The sequence below is a fragment of the Apis mellifera genome, linkage group LG16, assembly GCF_003254395.2.
Source record: "Apis mellifera strain DH4 linkage group LG16, Amel_HAv3.1, whole genome shotgun sequence".
In the NCBI taxonomy this organism is placed as follows: Eukaryota; Metazoa; Arthropoda; class Insecta; order Hymenoptera; family Apidae; genus Apis; species Apis mellifera.
Genome location: NC_037653.1, coordinates 2,578,015 through 2,599,847, shown reverse-complemented (window position 1 = coordinate 2,599,847; position 21,833 = coordinate 2,578,015). Strand labels below are relative to the sequence as shown.

Sequence of the window (21,833 nt, the reverse complement as noted above, 5' to 3'; positions counted from 1 at the left end):
TTTGAATAAAATATCTCTTCTCCTTTTTTTTTTTTTTTTTTTTTCTTTTTTCATTAGTCATTTTGTTGTGTTATTTCAAACACAACAAGCGAAAAGAGATCCTTCGCAATTTTATCGATTTTAGATGTAAATGCAAATTTAAAATCTATAAACATGAAAAATATTGCATCACTATCAATATTCCAGGAGAATATTTTTCTTATAACTAGTTGATTTGAGTTGGATATTTTTATGCCAACGGAAGATAAATCGATCGTTCACAGCAGCAGTAGATGGTGTAGAGATTGTAGATACATTATAATTGTACTGCGCATATATAAAAGCACTAGTCTGTAATGTGTTTGTACTTATATATTCGCAAGAAGTCTTATAAGATGGGGATATTGTTCACCGATGGTATATGATTTTATTTGTGGATTGTGGATGTGAGATTGTCAACCATTCTTATTTTTGTAATTGTACTTTTTCTGATTCAAATCTCAACATTTGTTTCACAGAAATTGTTGTATGGTATATAAGTATTAGATTGCTCTATAAATAAATTCATTTTAAAAGAAAAATAATTATATATTTATATATACTTTTTTACTTTAATTTATACTATTAATTATCTAATATATAATATATTTTTAATATATATATTTATTAATCAATTGTGATTTATAAAGATTTTTAAAGATTGAAGCACATGAAATTTTTAATTTCAATTATTAACAAATTTCTATTGTATTTTTAATTGATGAATTTTTTAATATTAATATTAATTTTTGTATATGCATTTCCAAAGATTTTGTTATTTAAAAAATTTTGTATTAAAAGAAAATAAATGATAATATTAAATAATTCATTGATGCTGGATTAGAACAACGTGATTGACTTAATATAATAATATCAGTTTAATTATTCATATTATAATATTTGTTATAGCATAGATGCTTAGATATTATTAAAATAGACAAGAATTTGCAATTTTTTAATAAAAACTGAATATCATTTATTTATCATTTTACCATTAAAAATTATTCTCATGAAAATCTAATTTTATTTCAAAAATGAATAATTATTTGCAATTATTTAATTTTAAAATAATTAATATAGAGTATCTTGATAATTTCATTGGATCAATGTTTCAAACATCATAATCTATGTTAATGATTAAAAATATGAATTACAATTAAATATATTTAATATTATGAATTTATAAATCATAGTTTATTATTCATTTTATCAATTTTCTTTCCTTTTTTTATTCCTTTGATTCAGTAAAGACATCATGTTAGAATATCTGAAATTTTTTGAAAAAGTAGTAATAGATGTAGTAAATATAGTTTTGTAATAAGAAGTCAAAGTTTTGAACGTGATTCACTTTTGTCTGTCGCGCCATCTATTAGCTTCCATAAATATGATAAATCAATTTCAATAATATTCATGATTCGTCTAACTAAAACTATGATTTTTTTTTAACTTTCTCGTCAAATTATTTGTAAGAATTGTAAAATATATATTACGAAATAAAGTAAATATAATTAATTTTCCAAGAAATCGTTTAAAGCTTCTTTGACAAATATTCGTTTCTAGAAACAATAATGACGTTGGCATAGTAAAAAAAAAAAAATCTTTTTATTTGTTGAATAAAGTAAATTGAAAATGAATTAACACGTTTTTTTTTTCATTTAAGGGTGAATAAAATTTATTGTTTTTTTTTTTTCAAAATGATTTCTCCTATCTTAATTTTTTTTATATTATTATTATTCATAGATAACATATTCAAATATAACACATATAACATAGTTATTTATATTATTTTCTATAAAACATAGAAACATAAATATAATATAAATATGTATTTACATAAAAAATCCCTAGTCAATTAATATTGATGAAAATAACCTCAATCATCAAAACATTTTTATAACCATAATCAATTTTTACATTTATATTGATCTTCAAGCATGTCTCATAAATATATTTGTATCTTGTATATATATATATATATATATAAAAAAAAAAAATTATTATTGAAACATTATCTTCTATTAAACTTTTATGAAAAGTATTTGATCAAATCTCTGTTTTAAGATAATTTTTATCTTCCTTAAAAAATAAAATTGAGAAGAGGTTATAATTCTTGTAAACATTACAGGCACAATTTTACATGATAATGATTATATAAATAAATATAATTATCCAAAGTCCCTATTGTATTGAATATATAATTTCTAATAATTATTCTATATTATATTATGTCAAAAATTATCCAATTACATTCTTCAAATCATTTCTTGATTTCTTCTCTTTAATATTTTCTTACATTGTTCATAGGTATATACGATTTTATTTATCTTTGATTCGTTATAATCTTTTTTTGCGATAATACATATTGTATCAGAGCTTACAACATCCAATAAAAATTATTTTATAAAAATTTATATATGTATGCAACTATATATCAACGATAATAAATAGTAAGACAATCTTATTATCCAATTAATCTTATTAACAATCATTTTATTATCTATATCTTTTCCTGTATTAAATAAAAAAAATGTTAAATATATTCATTACAAATACCTAGAAGGATGAAGCAGATAAGGATGAAGATAAAGATGAAATGTTTTTTCTATCTCTTATATTTCAAGTATTTCCTTGTATATATAATTTAATCACGATGTTTTTTTTTTTATGAAAATCACATGTATAAATTAATAACGGATTTAATTGTGTATTTAATTTATAATATCGTTGAATTGCAAATTTTATTAAAATTATCGCATTTTAAACATTGTAATAATTTGTTGACGCAGGCACATGTTTACTGTAGTTTTTATTCTTTCTTTTTTTTTTTTTTCTTTTTGCACTATAATAAACATTTTTTGATATTTTTTGTATGTTTTGTATTGTATTTTTAACGACTTGAATATAACTTGATTTGACCAATTTTTATCCGAAAATTTTCTTGTAAATACCATTTTTACGTTTGTAACTTTTAAATATTCCACGTTTCACGGATTTCATTCCGTTGATATGCCTTCCTTGAAAAATTTCGTCATTCATTAACATTAAAATTAACAATATAATTAGAATGAAGTATTAATTGCAAAATAATTAATTGCATACCGATACGTTACGTCAATATTTTTATTATGAAATTATAAGCTTATTATAAACTACTTTATGTGATAAGTTAATAAAATTAATCGTCATTTGTATTATTATTATATTTTATATATATATATTATGTATATTATGATTTATATTATGCATTACATCGCGCAGGATTGAATATTTTTTTATTTGAAATAAATAAAAAAAAAAAATTTTTTTTAAGAATAAATTCTAGTCTCGTTATGAAAAATTAATTTTGTTTTGTTTGTTTGTTTATAATTAACGTTTAATTATTTGAGATAATGATAAGAAAGATAACAATTACATTATTTACATAATATATAAAAAGCACAGACTTTGTTTTACATTGAAGAAATATATAAATCAAAAATTCAAATAAAAAAAAATATATATATATATATAAAGAAGTAAAATATCTGTATATTTTTCTAATAAAATCAAATAAGAAATTCTTGATTAATTTTATTTGTTTAACTTTAGAATATATTTAACTAATAAAATAAATTTATCTTAAAGATAAATTTTTTCATATTGTTGTTAAGATAAATTTATTCAAATAATATTTAAAATAAAGTAATAAAAAGTAATATTGCGTACATATACATATGAGAAAATTTTAGCACGTTGCGTAATTCAGAATCTGGAAAATGACGTAAAACATAACTACGTTTTTTGATTCGCTATCTTGATACTTTCGTTTACTCGAACAAAGCTGGATATAATCTATTTTACTTCGTCGTTTATTTTTAATGGAATTTTGTTATTATATTTTTTATTACGCCTTCGCCGTATACGTTAATTATTAACACATACATTTCGTGGTATTTTTTATAAAAAATCAAATTCATACATATTCTTGTACTATTGCGTTTGTCTCTTCGTTTACATGGATACACTTAATGATCTTAAATATGTAAATACGAAAAAAAAAGGAAAAAATGATCGAACGTAATGATTATTTTTACTTGCAAATTTGTTCTCACATTATAATATAATAACTCACATAATATAATAATTATGTGAGTTCAATATCGATCTAATGTCGATTGAATTTAAATAACAATTATTAGAATATATTAAAATATATTACAATATATTAGAATAATAAAAACGAATTGTATTTAAAAATGTCTCTTAGTGAATAATATGAATATTCTAATAAAATTTTTGCATTGTTTGACCCGATTGGTATTACATTCCATTCTTTATATTTTATTAATTTTATAAATTTTATAAATTCTTATACATACCATTTCAAATAGTTATTCTAATTGAACGCAATTGACAGTAAAAGTATGATATATCTGTCGTAATTTATTAGCATGTATAGCACATATATTTGTGAGGTTATAATGCAGTTTATTCGGTGTCTCCTTTATGTGGCATGGCTCACTAACTTTCACCAAGTTGTCACTTTCACTAATGAAAATTAGTACTATTGGTTACTTCGTTTATTTTCGAAACTAGCAAGTAGATCGTCTCTATGATGGAATGCATGGAACAGTTTTTAAATTTATAATATATTCAAATGATAATGAAATCGATCAAATATTGTTGGCTAATTTTTTAGTTTTGTTATTATCGAATTGGTTGCCATAATCTTTATATATATATATATATATCAATGCCATAATAATTAATTTAAATTAAACTTCTCTTCTTTATTACGAACTTTATAAATTTGTTAGTTTTACGTTTACTTTTAAGAAAAATGTAGAAGATAAAAAATTCGAATTCATCTCGCTTTCGTGTTTTGAAGTTTTTGATACAGTATCCTTCATTAGGTAAGTAAGAGATCTGAATTATCTATTGAAGTTGTTAAAATATATATATGTATATATATCGCTAAAGATACATGCTAAAAAATTAAAAGCATAATATATTGAATTATCATCACAAAAATGATAAATAAATTATATAATTTCTAAAATATATTATGCAATATATTTTTTATCTCGAATGTAATGTCGAATTTAATGTCATGTTTGATTTTGCACGGAATAAGATTACAACGCTAATAGTGATAAGAATTGAAATTAAATAATGTAATTATCGACACAAATATGGAATTATAAATTCTATGAAAGATATTATCATTGTGTGAAAGAAATTATCATATATAATTTATATAATCAATAATTTTTTTATATATATATATAATTTATGATATATAATATAAATTATTAAAGATATGACAAAAATGATTCAAATTATACCATTAATAAAAAAATCATACTTTATGATATCGATTGTATATTTCCACTGAACTTCGTGACGGTTGTGGCGACCTTTAATGTAGATCAAAGCGAGAAGTCATTTCCTTTTGAAGTCATTTCCTATTGAACTTTTGCAATACATAAAATTTGCATAAAATTTCAATATTTTAATAAACATTTTTAATAATTTATTTTAATAATTGATGATTATTTATGGTTATTCATATGTTAATATAATATTTTTACATAATATCATATACATCAATATAAATTTTGTCAATATTAAAATAGATTTTAACAGATATTGATTTGTCATAAGAATTATTTTTCTATTTTAATAAAACTTTTAAATAGTATTTTTTTGAAATATTTTAACAGAATTATTGTTTTATTATAACCAATTAATTTATTGATACTAAATATTATGATAATAATTATATTTAACTAATTCAACATTTATTCTAATTCGAAATCTAGAAAATCTATAATAAACATATAAATATTATAAATCAGAATCAGAATTATCAGAACTTTGATATCTTTGTACACTAATCAGCTAAATTAGAGGAATTTTCCTTTAATTTTCGCGAGACAGTGATCGCGATATTATTAGTTGTTATCGTGCTCCATCAGGAAACAATGATCCTCCCAATTGAATTAAGAAGAGATTTTTTTAAGGATAACCTAACTAACCTTACTTGATGAAAAGTCTAATTAGAATTTACTGTAAATATTATTGTTTTATTAGAAATATAAGAATATTGAAAGTCGGATAGAATTCAAGAATTGATAGACAGCTGCAAAATAATTAGAGTCAACCATTATTAATTAAATCAAGACTTATAATACAAACAATTGTATAGTCTTATAATTATAGATGTTCTTTTGAGCGATCCTTTGACACTTTATTTTATGCAATAAATTAGATTTTGATAAAAAATATTGCTTGAAATCACTTCATTACTTGAACTTTTTCACTTGATTTTTGTAACATCTTGTACATATGATTAAATATTTCTAGTAAACTTTGCATATTTACATGAAATCGATTAATTTCAGATACATCTGTATCGACACATCTATATCGACTTATGCATTGTACTTTTAGAAATCCATACGTGTAGATACTCTCACGAATATATCCGATCTCTCCCGACTTTTCCCGATTTAATACGAAGATTTCAAGAATCCGTATTTTTCTGTAATATGTACCAAAATAATTTTCATAGTAATTCTTATAAGATTGTTACAATTCTGACTACTATATATTAATGAAATCTATTGGAATTACGGAATCTATTGGAATATCGAATAATCAGTTATAATATCATAATTTTTTCGATTGTTTTTGTAGATAATCGATATATTGGTTATTTTCATAAACTTATCTTTTATAAACCAATCCGATCTCGAACACTTCGAATCTATTTTGAAAAAAATATAAAAAAAAAAAAAGAAAGAAAAAGAAATTTCCAAGTTATTTTAATATTAGAAAAAATGTTGCAAGTCAAAAAATACATCAGAAAACAATCTTAGAAGATATAAAAGAAGATGAAAATGGGAAAAATTAATTAATTAAAAATCGTACAATCTTTATTTTATAAAATAAATAGATCGTTTACAATTCGTTATTCATATTATATAAAGTTATAATATATTTACGCGTCAAATATGTAGTTTACATTAAGATTAATGTTTCTTTTGATCGAAAAATTAATTTCTTTCTACGCGTTTAAAATTAAAAAAAATAAAAAAATTAAACACTAGCCCATTTATACCTCTAAGTGTATACTAGATCGATTATACAGATAAACCTGCGCATTGACCAAAAATTATCACAGAAAATTATCAACAAAGAAAAAAATATCGTGTAAAAATTAACTAACTTGTGTTATTAAACTGCGGGACGTAAAACTATCTTGACAAAAAAAAAAAAAGGATAATTATCACTACAATAAAAAATACGAATTTAACATTAATATTTGAAAGTGACTTTTTAAGCGTTTTTAATACCCGACTAGTGGTTTCTTCTTTATGATAATCTTCTCTTAAAAAGGAAATATTATTTATATATAAAATTCATTTAAAATATACAAATATCTTGCATTCGAGAAGAATTGCCACTTATTCTTTCCGAGATTGATTTTACATCATATATATATATATATATATATATGATTAACTTTTCAATAGCATGCCATGCCAGGATTCGTCACCATAGATATTTCATAAATTTTTATAATTTTCTTTCGGGTATTTATATTTGAAAGTATATTAAAATTTTTTCAGAATTTTCTAAATGATAGAAAATATGGAAAATTTTAATATACCATTCAATGGATTTAAAAATAATCATTACAAAATCATAAGAAAAAAATATGAATATTATATATATATATATAATATAAATATATAATTTGTTTGACATAATATTTGACATAAAATTGCTTGCTAACGTAATTTGAGCTATTTAGGAACCAAATTAATCAACTCTATTTTCTTAAAAATTCTTAAATTAAGAAAATTAAATTTCCAAAATATAACATAGGACGTTATTGATTTATAATTAATTTTTTCGAATGAATAATTGAAGAAAAGTTAATGAGTTTGATTTCTTTGACTCCTTTCGTTGCACGCAATTTTTGAACTTCATCGCGATCGACGTAATTTACAAAATTCATAATAAAAATCTTACAAAGAAAAAAAAAAATTTTTTTTGGCAATTCTCGTAATCTTAATTAAATGATACTTAAGTTTGTAGCGGTGTATTGCCGCCACGTCTCCTCCTCACATCTTCCTTACTCTAATTCTCATACATTCACAGTCTTGCTCATATATAAAGACATACATCTGCAAGCACACGCGAAACGTTGTGAAAAATTTCACAACGAATAATATTTCATATAATAATCAATAGACAAAAATTCAAAAAAGAAGGAACGCGTCATGTGATATCTTTAACATCGTATCAAATTGTGATAAATTTGATTACAATCGGTCTACAATAGATCTTAAGTCTTAATTGTAAATCTTAAAAAAAAAAAAAAGAAACCATTAATCAATTAATAACATTGTTAAAATTCAAACAATGAGAGAGAAGAAGCAGATCTTTAAAACTAGATATTAGTTATAATTGATTAAAAATTATTTCAGTTCTCTGTCAACTAATCTATTATTTGTCATCAAACAATTGCAATTTCAAAATTACTCATGACAATTTGAAATTATTTGAACTATTGTCTTCATTTGATCTGCGTCATCAAACAATTACAATTTTTAATTTTTAATTCCAAGAATATTCATGAGGATTTGAAATTGTTTGAGCAATTAATTTCTTTGTCATCAAAATAATATGTAATCATGTAAACATGAGCTTTTTCATTGACTAATCTTAAGTCTTAAATCTTTTAATCTTTAAGGGATGAAATTTGGCAGTTCTTTAATTTCAATTTCTTGCAATCCAAGATTTAGGATTTAGAATCGCCAAATTAGAGCTTATTCTTTTAAAGTTTGTATTGCTTAGACCGGTTATCACATCATTATCGATATGAATTCACAAGATTTTGCGAATTCACGAAATACGATGCATAGATGATTATTTTCGCAATTTTTTTATTTTTGGAAACCGCGATTGTCGATAAACACACGGTTCCTAAGCCCACTGTCGGAGATGTATCCGGTTGCCATTTTGCATTCGTTGGCGTATATCGTCCCGTTCTCCTTCACATTCTGCTCTTTCTTCTCTTTCTCTTCTGTTTCTGGTTCCTTCTTCAACGCCACGGTGGAAGATTGCTTCTTCTCATACGTTTGGGTGTAGAAATTACGGAACAAAAAGTAGAACATGACGGCGTGCATACCGATCCACCAGACGAATGCTTTCGGATAATTACATTCGATGAAAAGAAGCTGGAACGCGTGGATTATTACAAGGACAAATTGAACCATTTGCATGGTGGTCAGATATTTCTTCCACCAGAGGTAGCGTTGCACTTTTGGTCCGAGAGCGGCCAAAAAGTAATAGGTGTACATCCAGACGTGCACGAATGTGTTGAGCAAGCCGAAGAACGAGCCGTGGCCACCTGTAAACGAAAATTGGGTCATAATCGAGTTACGAATTTCGAGCGTGTTGAGAAATTTTTTTTGCGTCATTAGATTAATAGTATTTAGGATTGAGTAATTTTTCTTCGAATGAAAATAAATGAAAATGAGTAAAAAAAAATATATTTTATAAATTTATATGTATATAGAGTGATAAAAATTAATTTGCAAATTAAATATAGAATCATATGATATTTTCTTTACACCAAATAATTTTTATTTAAACATTTTTTTCTTTTAATAAGTTCATTCAGACATTTTACAATACATAATATTGTAAAATTGTGAAATGTCTGAATGAACTTATTAAAAGAAAAAAATGTTTAAATAAAAATTGTTTGGTGTAAAGAAAATATCATATGATTATCTATATTTTAATCTTTAATCAAATTAATCTTTTGCAAATTAAAGGATATTTAAAAGACAAGTAATATTATTATATTATTATCAATTATTTAAGATAAAATAATATGTAAAAATATATATTACAAAATTGAAATAAAAAACTTCTTGTAAATAATTAAATAAAAATTTATTTCATTTATTATTTCTTAAAATAAATTTGTTTTTCATTTGAAGTAATTTTCTTTTTTTTTTATATATTCTTTATTTCAATTAAATCAAATAAAAAATGTCCAATATTGATCCACTTACGTGCAAATCCATTTCAAATGGATGCAAACAGTCAAAAATTAGATAGAAAAAATCAAATTGATAAATACTTACCAGGAGTGAACTTAACGCCAAACCAAACAGACATTGGCATGCATCCATGATGGATTACGTGTAGAGTCGTGATCTGATTGTTCTTCTTTCTCAACACGAAGAATATCGTATCCAAAAATTCACAAAATTTTGAGAAGTAATACCACCAACAACCTTCTGCCATTCGAACTGCTATTGGATTATTTGAATAATCTACCGGTTGACAACGGAAGGAATATTGACCTCCCCATCCTGCTATCAAGCACTGTGAACAACATGTATTATGTATAAAATTTGTATCAAATAATTTTTTCTTATTTTTAATTGTGTATTGTTATTCAAATTATTTTTATAATAATGAATGGCAAATATTAAACTCGTATAATTTTCTTTTCGAAATGTAATTATAGCATTCATATATAGCAATGCATTATAGCATTAAACATTCTAAATATTTATCCGGGCAAATGACTTCTATAAATTCAAGTTGCGTGAAAAAGAGAGAATTAGATAAAAAATTTCATTTATTTTATTTGGAATATTTGAAAATCACTTTGAGCTTCTATTTTCAAGAATTGATAAGATTTTAAAATCTTATTATATAAATAATAATAAATTAAAAATATTTAGATATATATATATTTCAAAGTATATGAAAGTAACAAAAAAGTTTAGGTAAAATCGTCAAAAATCACATGTTAAACTTACTAGTATCAAAACTTGGTGGATGATAAAATAATTATTGAATAAACGATAAAATTTATTATTAGATAGAAAATCAAATTTTTGATTTATTAAAATTTTCCATCTTTTTTTATTATCTCTACATTTTTTGTCTATTTTTTTTATCTAAAATAATTATTTTTTTCAATAAACATATATTACTTATTAACAATCATTTATATAATATTTATAAAAGATTTTTTTCAGAAAACTCTCTTTAGTTCATAAAAGATTCATAAAGACTCATAAAGATTTTCAGAAATCAAAATTAAACTTACTTTAACACAAATTATTTTTTTACAATTATTTTACATCTAAAATTTGAATAGTGATTTGATCTTTGTAAGTCGAAATTTATATCTAAAAATCAAATTTTTATTATCATTTTTATACTCAAACTTATTAACAATTCGAAATAATTATAGTAATAATAATAATAATACTATTAATAATAATAATAATAACTAATATTTATTTATTTATATATTAAAAATGTTTTGATACAATAAAACACACAAAGAAAATAATGTAAAGATTGAAAGAATGATATAAAAGAAAAAAAATTTAAATAAAATAATGCAAATGAAATAAAGTAAAATTCAAGACACGAAATATGCAAAGTGAAATAAGACGGTTATGTCACAACGAACTTGTTTGTAACAAACTACAGTATTATTTTGCTTTTGTTAGTTTTATTTTAAATATTTGCAAAATAACATTTATAAATTTTTCTTTTTTTGATCTTTGTATTTAAAATTTTTGTTTGTTATATATTAAAAAAAATTTTTTAATGAATTTTCGTACCTCGCAAAACAGCCATGCAGAGAATATCACTTGAAAGAAATTATAAAATAACAAAATTCTTTTAAGATCGAAAGGTTTGCGATTTTCCATGAGTTTAGGACCCAAAACTTTGACGAAATAGGCATAAAATAAGCAAATAAATAAGGTTGGGAATGGACTACTCATCATGAACCAATTGTTGACTCTAGGGTCACTCTTATTGTCCATCAGATTGCGGTATTCATCGTATATTGCCATTACAAACTGCGCCATCTGTAAATCAAAATAAATATTACAAATTTACAATTTTATTATTTGCAAATTTCATTGATTTGATTTATTAATTCAATTATTAATAATAATGTTTATCATACAATCAATTAACATCAGTAAAAAAAACATTAATAATTTCATTGATCACAAAATTATTGAAAGATATTGAATTATTACATATAATAATCTTGCGAAATAAGAAAGTTTTGTCATATTTCTTGTATAATAGAGAATTTCTTGTATAATAAAATAAACATTTATAAAATACTGTTTTACCAACAGTTGCAAATAATAATTGAAATTTAAATTGGAACATATATGGAATTACATTTAAAGATTTCTTATTGAATATTATCTCCAAAATTAAAAATAGAATGTATTTCATTTCTCAAAGTTATATTTATAAAACTGATATCTATAATCTTTTCCTTCAAAATATTTATCTTAACATTTCACACTTAATAAATTATCATTTATATAACTTTGCAACTTTATCTTTTCCTATTACAAACTTCCTATTACAAGCTATTAATAAATAATGATATTAAAAATATGAATTATCATTTATCAATAAATCATTAAATTTCAATTACTTATGCAACGTTATTTAATTAGTATTTAATAAATTTTTTTTTATATATTTCTCTTTTATATTTTCCTCTTCTATAAAAAAAAACGATAAAATTTTCCCGATTAACTGATATATCATCAATCAATCACACTGTTTAATTAACCTTAAGATAATTAATTAACACTTAAAGATAAAATTCGCATGATTTGTAATTAGTGTTATATTAATGAAATACACGTTATTCTACACGTTATTACTATTCCTTACTACTTTTCCAGATATTATCTATATTTTAAAAAATAAAACTTTTCGCGCGTATTCACGGCTCGTCCTACGCGGACAACGGTTTGAGGATCTATAGATTAACGTCGTCACGAAAAGTTAAAATCCCAGTCAATCCTTTCACTAAAATTTTCGAACGTATTACGACTGCGAAAGTGGTAACACAAACATCTATTATGAACATCTCTTATAATCTTTTATAAGATCAAAAATTTCTGTGTTTATATATGAAGTGTTTAAATATATAATATCTTTTGATAATAAGTGAATTATTTTGGTATGGTGAGTGCTCTACATAGCATAGTATGTTTGTTATATTTAGAAAATACAATAATATATACAATACAATTGTTCTATATTAAAAATTATATGTGTTGAGGATATGAATAACTAATAATCAAGTGATAAAAATGTTACAGATAACTTATTATAGATTATATTATGATTATTATTATTATTTTTATTATTATTATAGGTTAGAAAATCTACGGTGCAAAATTGGACATCTTTTATTTGAAATAAAAAATAAAAATGAAATATATTTATTTGAAATTAAAAAATATATATGAATAAATTTAAATGATTAATTTGATTAAATCTTCTTCGAAAAATATTTTGATATGGTTATTTAAATTATTGATTACCTTGAATAATAAATAGAAAATAAAAGATAATAAATTTCTTTGTATTTCTTTTTTTCTTATATCTTTTTTAATTTTTCAAATTTTTCATATATTCAGTTTTTTCTTTTTAAGAAAATTTTCTAATTTTAAGAAAATAATTTAATGTAATTTTTATATTATAATTTAATACATTTTTAAACTTTTAATATTGCTTTTGTAAAAGTTTCTACTTATGAAATGATATTTGAAATAATATTTCAAATTATTTAAAATTATTTCATATTATTATTTTGAATAACTATGACCATGAATAATATGTTGTTTCAAATAATATCATTTTAAATCGGATACTATCTTTTATTTCTTTTCGTGGGCAGAAATTTTGCAAGATAGAACCGACTTTCAACATTATAGTTCCTTGCGAAATTTAACAAATTACAAACAACTGGCGAGTTTCCCCAAGAACCGAAAAAGCGACACGCTTATTCGACCATCAATTTTGCAATACGATCTGCAACTATTGTAATTGGAAGGAGACGTGACTTCACTAACTGCAATACCGATGGAGGAAACGCATTTTTCTTGTAAAAAAAAATTCAGATTACCTCAACTTTATTATTATTATTTTTATTGCATTTGTTCCATTTCATTTAATTTTAATCGAATAAACTTTTAGATCAATGTTTTTTAATCTTTTTATCACGATCGATCATATTTATTTGTAATGATATCGATTCAAATGTTATTATTGTTATTTTTAAAATTTTAGATCAGTGTTTTTCAATCTTTTTACCAAAGATTGGTAGTCCCATTATGTTTTTTTATTGATGTTACGTTTTAAGTGTTCTGAGAATTATTGGCAACTTTTTCTCAATTTTATTTGGTTCACTGACTCGTTATAAAACGAGAGAAAAAAATCTTTTATGAATGAGATAGAAAAAAGTGTTCGTGTTTTGTTATAATATACATATATATATAGTTTAAAATTTTTAAAGATATAATAAAATATATAATAAAAATTCAGAAATTTTTAACGATAACCTTGTTGATAATTAAGACATTTGTTTCTATTTTTTTTTTTTTTTTTGCTATTTATCTAATACGAATTTAAATTGCTTATAATTTAATAAATAAACCTCAATCGATTTTTATACATTAATTTTTGTATTTGTTTCAGTCTCTAAAATCAATCCTCCAAAGATCTCAAAAATATCGACACACTGTATATTATGCAAATGAATAAATTATGCATATGGGCGCGGCTTAGATATATTTAAAACGGCTTAGACATTTATTAAATAACCGGAAATATAAAAAATCATTTATAAGAATCTCTAGAGATAATAGATGTAAATAATAATTATCAAGATTTAAAATTAGATATACATTATATTTAAAATTATACATAGATATATTCTATCGTTCTTAGTTGGATTAAATATTGTAAAAATAATTCATGAATGAAAATAATAAATACAATGCAGATTACAAACGCAAAACATTTTGCATTTATATCATATTGTCATACATGATTTCCAATTATAAATATGCATTCCTCATTTGTTTTAATTCAATTAACAATGAATAATTGTTGAATTCAATTTTGTACAATCATATACAAATAAAAATTTTAAATATACGATATATCCAAAAATATATATTGATCATCTCATATTAAAGATACAAAGACACAAATTTTTTTATTAAGAATATAGAATAAGTATCATTTTTTATCCTTAACTTTGTATTAAAATGATAAAACTATTTTATAATGAAATTGAATTTTGAAATAAAAACATTTATATTGATATCATAAAAATCTTAATCATTCTATTATTAACTGCAGATGTAAATATAAAATTATATTTTTGTAAACAATAAAATAGAAAAAATAAAAACCACAAATTTCATCTATCAAATATTACAATGAATATATATTGTTTTATATATCTTTCTATGTTATGTGCATTTTACATATTTTTACATTTTTAAATATTTCATAAATACTTATTATAATATATTTTATCGTATATGTTATATTATTCCAATAACGTTCTTTTTAATGTTCATAAACTGAGACTAAAATTGGACAGATAACTTCCACTAATTTGAATGAAAGAGAAAAAATGAATATAAATTAAAAAAATATTAAAACAAATATTATTATCTGTATAACTGTATATTATCTTATAACTGTATATTACATTATTGTAATATACTTGATAATATATTATTCCATTATTTTATTTTACTTTTATTTGCTTTTAAAATATATATGAATTTTTTCTGGCACTATAATGATACAAGTCATCGAGTAAAACGATACAAATATATATATACGCATTATAACACTTTTGTTTTGTTATTGCATTAATACACAAAGTGTTAATAGTTAATAAGAAACAATTTTTTTCTAACGATAATATGATAACGAGACGATAATAATGAAAAAAAAAATATGTCAAACGAAATCCAAAGTTGAAATTCAAAGTTCAACAAGAGCAATAACCTTGAAAAAAAAAATGTTCGAAGAAACTTATAGACTGATTCTTATCACTTATTCTTCATCGATATATAATTAGCTACTCTTTGTTTGTTTTTCCACATTTTTTTTTTTTGTTTAAATCATCTCGTCTTTTAAGCAACATGCATCTACGCATCGGTATGTATATATATATATATATATATGCATACCGATGTAACAATGTATATGTGCATATATATGCATACCATTGAAAAAGAAACATAAAATCAGTTGAATTTAAAATCGCAGCATCGCAAAAATAACTAATTTCAATGCACATATGATTACAGAATACTACATGTGTAGTAAATATTTTAGTTATCCAATGAAGTATATATAGATCTTTATTTACTGATATGACTCGATTGAAGTTTGAAGTATGTTTATATTTTTTTTTGCTGAAAATAGAAAATAAAGGTCGATGAGACTATTTTAAAGTTGCAACTGTTAAAATTTTGTTTTTTTTTGTTCTTTAATAAAATATTTTGTATTTATGGAATTTCTTTTTTAATTAAAAATAAGATCAAGAACAATGATTTTGAGAAGAAAAAAGAATTATTATAATCTAATTATAATCTTGAAAGACTGATATAAGTAATATTGTTTGCTTTTATTTAAAAAAAAAAAATTAATAATTTTAATAAAAAAATATGTTGGTAAAAGTCATTAGAAAGAAAATGAGAAATGAGAAAAAATGATTTCATTTTTAAATGCATTAGCATTGTCACATGGATATCTTGATCTTGAATTGAATTTCATTGTTTGCATTGTTTTCATAACATAATAAATTAATAAAAACATAACATAATAACATTAATAAAAAAATATGTTGGTAAAAGTCATTAGAAAGAAAATGAGAAATGAGAAAAAATGATTTCATTTTTAAATGCATTAGCATTGTCACATGGATATCTTGATCTTGAATTGAATTGCATTGTTTGCATTGTTTTCATAATATGTTTTCTTTCAGTAATGAGGATAAATCTTTTACAGTTATGCACACAGTTATATATCTTAATACAGAGAAATCTTAAAATTAATCAGATTTCAGAGTATTTTGATAGATCTATGATCAGATAAATATTCAAAATTTCAAAAGAAAATTAAATTAGAAAGAAAATTCAACACATGTGTTAAGTCTTAATTTATCATTAATCAAGTGAAGATTTAGTGAAGATTTTTATCATCAAAATTCAGATTTTGAAGATTTTAAACAATTATTATTAAGTTTTGAATTAGATTCAAAACATAAATCCCACTAAAAATAACTAATGGACAAGTTAGATCAATTGTTCAATTTTTACTATATACTATATTTCTAAGTTATTAAGAATATATATAATATTCTTCAGAAATTTGATATTTCTGAAGAATAATACTTTTATATCCATTACATTACTTGCCTTTATGTCAAATTATTCAAAATTTTTGATAATTAGGATTTCAGATATTGAATAGAAATATTTCAAATGAAATATTTCACAAATATTTAATAATAATCTCAATTTGAAAATCTATTGACAGAAATATAACAAATTTTATATTATCTTGAGAAAAAAATATACAGATTAAAATATTATATTAGCATTTTAATTAACATTTATGAGAAAGTAAATTTTTGTTTATTTTCATTGAAACTACTTTGTTATTTTAAAATAAATTAATCCTGATTCTAAATGCTATATAAAATCAAATGAAGTTTTCTAACTTAATATAATTAGAAATAGAATTAAAAATAGAATTTTTTCTACACTTTTTCTATAATCATATTTCATTCAAAATTTTTTATTTAAATACGTTCAATTCTTCAATACATACATTGAAAACTAAATATATGTTGAATAAATATTTTAACTGTGGAAGACAGCAAAGATTAATGTTCCCATATCCAGCAAGAGAAATACAAAGTTTCAAGACAAGAAACAAAAAAAAAAGAACGACCTTGCTCAATAAATAATGAGTATAATGCTCGATTATACAACATTTTTTTACAGAATTATTCATTATCCGTCTTTGTACGTTTCCCATTTTTATCACATTACTTCCAAGAAACGCATTATCCACGCACTTAAATCAATCAAGATCTCGTTAAATGGAGAAGATATTTCGCGCGAATCGATTATATATTTGCAATGTAAAACGAGATCTATAATTTTATCGAGTCGCGTTCGCGTAATGCAATTGAAATCACTGCTCTCCTGGCAATTCCACGCTCATTAAGCACTATTTGTTGTCCAGTCAGGTGCATCCTCGTGTCTTTATCTTTTTAAGCAAAGAAAGCGACCAACGCCTTTGTGTTGCGAGACAATGGCTATGGTGTTGCGTTTAAAAAGATTAAAAAAACTAATCAAATATTAGAAACAAGATGAAATTTTTTAAAATTTGTCGTGAAAACATTGATAAATTGTCGTGTAAGAACAGTCAACAAGAATTGGATACGGGATAATTCAATTTTCTAAAAATTTCTAACCTAAAAATAAATATAAAAGTATGTATTATATTTTAAATATTATTTATTTAATTTATTTATTTACGCTGATTGTAATTAAAATTTTGATGGATATATATATTGTAAAATAAATATAATAACAAAGATATAATATGATTTAATCGATTGAAAGTTTTTTTCTCGAAATGATTTCGATGATTTCGTGGTTTTTAAAAAATTCATTTTCGTTCTTAAAAAATTTAATTTGCATCGATTCTGAATTAAAAATTTATGATACAATGCTGAACTTTTGCGCATTTTGATTCAAATGAATCGTTTTCTTATATACGATGAAAAACAAAATGTTAAATAGAAATAATTATAACCTTATACATGTATATGCTAATATAATTAATTTTAATAAATCTGTAATAGATTTACTATATAATATATAATTATTAATAAAATAAAAATAAAAAATTTCCATATATATTCAAGTATACTTTTTAAATGTATATTCAAATTTATTTTAAATTTAATCTACATGCATAATAATGATAAATCGATTGATGTTTTACATTTTATCAAATTTTGTGAAACATGTATATTATTTTTTTTGTAATTTTTCTATAGAAAATTTTGAAATATTAAATATTTAATTATTATATAATTTTAAAATTCTTTTTTTTTTTAGCAAATTATCCAATTTAATAAATTATATTTTCAATGATTATTTTCGGTTATTAAACTCTATCTTTATCACTATTGAAATAATATTAATAATTTTTGAAAAATAAAATATAAATTTTTAATTTTTAATTTTAGTTAAATAATTTATCATTATAATGATAAACCAAGAATATTTATTTAACGCAAGAGAATTTGTAATTAGAGTAATTTGAGATTGGACGGTAAACTTTTTAATTAAAATAATTTTGATATTTAGCAATAATTAAACGTAATTAGAATTTTACAGATGTTTTAAATAGATCGTATTGCGTAATGATTTATGTTTTATTAAATTTCGTAAAATAAATAATTTAAATTAAACGTTTTGAGAAATTTTAAAAGATTATACGTTTTATTTTTTTAAACAATTTTATATATGAAATTTAATAATTATTATAGTTTTAAAAAATAAAAATATTTTTAATTTAAAATAACAATTTTTTTTATATCATATTAAGTAAAATATTATTTTAAATATTCATAATCAACTTTATAGATTTTAAGATATTATATTAAATAATTATTTTTAATATAATAAAAAATTATTATTTCAATTAATAATTGCATTTAGTATTATATATAAATAAATATTTTTTTTATATATATCAATTACCAAAGTAATTATGAAAAAAATTTTTAAATATTTCATTTTATCGAAATTATTTCAAAAATTATTTTCAATATTTTCCTGTTCGAAATATATTTAAGATTGAATTTATAAAATATCATATATTATACAAATAATAATACACTTTCTTTTTAAATCATTTATTTTATGATTTTATTTACTTTATGATATGATAATACTTAATACTCAACATTTGTTCATAAATCAACAACATTTAACTCGCAACAAAATATACATACAATTATATTTATAAATCTTTAAACTTTTTGTTTAACATCAATCAAACACAAAAACTCTTTGATTTTTCCATTAAACTTGATGCATACAATAATTTTTATACATAATCGAATTCTTATTTATACTCACTGTGATCTATGTAACTTGCTTCTTAAATAAATGACAAAGAAAAATAAAAAAAAAATTAATCGCTTCTTATTCACAAATTGCAATTGAAACAAACTTGAAAGTGGTTTACAATTATCGAGAGATCGATTTGATTCTCCGAGTATGTTCGTGTTTAGCTATCTTCGTAGAAACTGAAGTTCCGCAATGAAAACCGAGTTTTATATATCAGCACATAACCTGTACCAGGCAACATGTGTGCACCGTGTGTAGACGTGGGATAGACACGATCCCACCAATCTCTCTGCTCATAATTGATACTCTTGCTTATCTGCTGTATATAGATGGTTCTCGATTGTCCAAGGATCGTGCATACGTGAGGGTGCCGTTTGCATTCTTAGATTTTTTATCGATCATGCACTCATTTTTATTTGAAGAATTTGAAGAAAGTAGCGATTCAAAAAGTTATGTGTTTGGTATTATTATTAAAGTTATACTATTAATTATCTTTGAAGTGATTAATTTTTGTTTACAATTGAATAAGAGATTGATTAAATAATATCGATAATAATCGATAATAATAATTTTTATTAAATATTACACGGTTGTTGAAAATTTTTATATTCGATTCGATTTTTATTATTATTTATTGTTATTGTTATATTGTTTGTTATAGTGTTGATTGTTATATTGTTTACTAATATTTGTAATAAAGTATGTGTTAACTTTATAATAAATTCGTTTGCGTTTCTTGTAAAAATATTGGGTATTAAGGATTTGATGATTTCTCAAAACGATTTTTATTTGAAGTGAACATAAATAAAAAAGGAAAAAATAATTTCAATAAAATTAAATTATTATATTGTTTGAAATAAACATTGAAAATAAATTTTAAAGTTGTTGATTATTGAATTAAGACAATTTGAATAGTGAAAAACTGCTTAACTTCAAAGTTCTATAATTTTATTAAAATTCATTAAAATTGATGTGCTAAAAAATTAGGTTAAAATTTCTATTTTTGATGTATTATATTTTAGTAAATTTATGGAATTTTAACTTAGATATATAATGGTCTTAATTCGATGACGAAATGAATATTTGATTATTTTACCTTATAATAGATAGCAAAAGATAATAAATAATAAAATTTATGTTATATTATTTCATTTTACATTATATATATATATATTATATATTATATTATATTATATTATTTTATTTATATATTATATATATTATTTTATTGTTATATTATTATATTATTTTATATTATTTATATAAAAAACAAAGATTCCATCTTATGTTAAAATCAATATGTTAATATTTTTAATTTTATTAATATTTTTAATATTAATAATTTTAATTTTTTTTAATTTAATTTTAATTTTAAATAAAAATCATTATTTATTACAAAATATTATCTTCATTAATATTAAGTTACATTAAATAGTAATTCTAAAATGCTAATTTCTATTTTAAACTTTTTAATGTGAAAATCTCTTTTTAAATTATATTGTTATATTAGTCAAAAATGATTAATATGTATATAAGACATAATAGAAAATTACTTTTTTGGATTTAATTGATACTTTTAATTAATCTAATATTTTTCATTGTATAATTAACCAAGTTTTATCAAACACAAAAAAATTTTGTTTTGTAAAAATTTTGTTCTATATTTTTTATTAAAATAAATAAAATTATATATATATGTATATATATATATATTTATTTTTGAAAATAATTTTTGTATATGAAAAATAACATTTAATAAATATTCAT

The 21,833-nt window shown here is 21.6% G+C and overlaps 1 protein-coding gene across 1 annotated transcript; it reads right to left on the bottom strand.

Annotated features, from left to right (window-relative positions):
* Window positions 1-8,036: 8,036 nt before the first annotated feature.
* On the bottom strand, window positions 8,037-20,263 carry LOC550828 (elongation of very long chain fatty acids protein AAEL008004). Its single transcript, XM_623218.6, has 4 exons — window positions 20,076-20,263; window positions 11,673-11,924; window positions 10,167-10,410; window positions 8,037-9,421 (listed from the first exon to the last, which is right to left on the bottom strand). Exons 2-4 carry the CDS (start codon window positions 11,922-11,924, stop codon window positions 8,955-8,957), a joined length of 963 nt encoding a protein of 320 aa, XP_623221.2. The 5' UTR covers window positions 20,076-20,263; the 3' UTR covers window positions 8,037-8,954.
* Window positions 20,264-21,833: the final 1,570 nt, after the last annotated feature.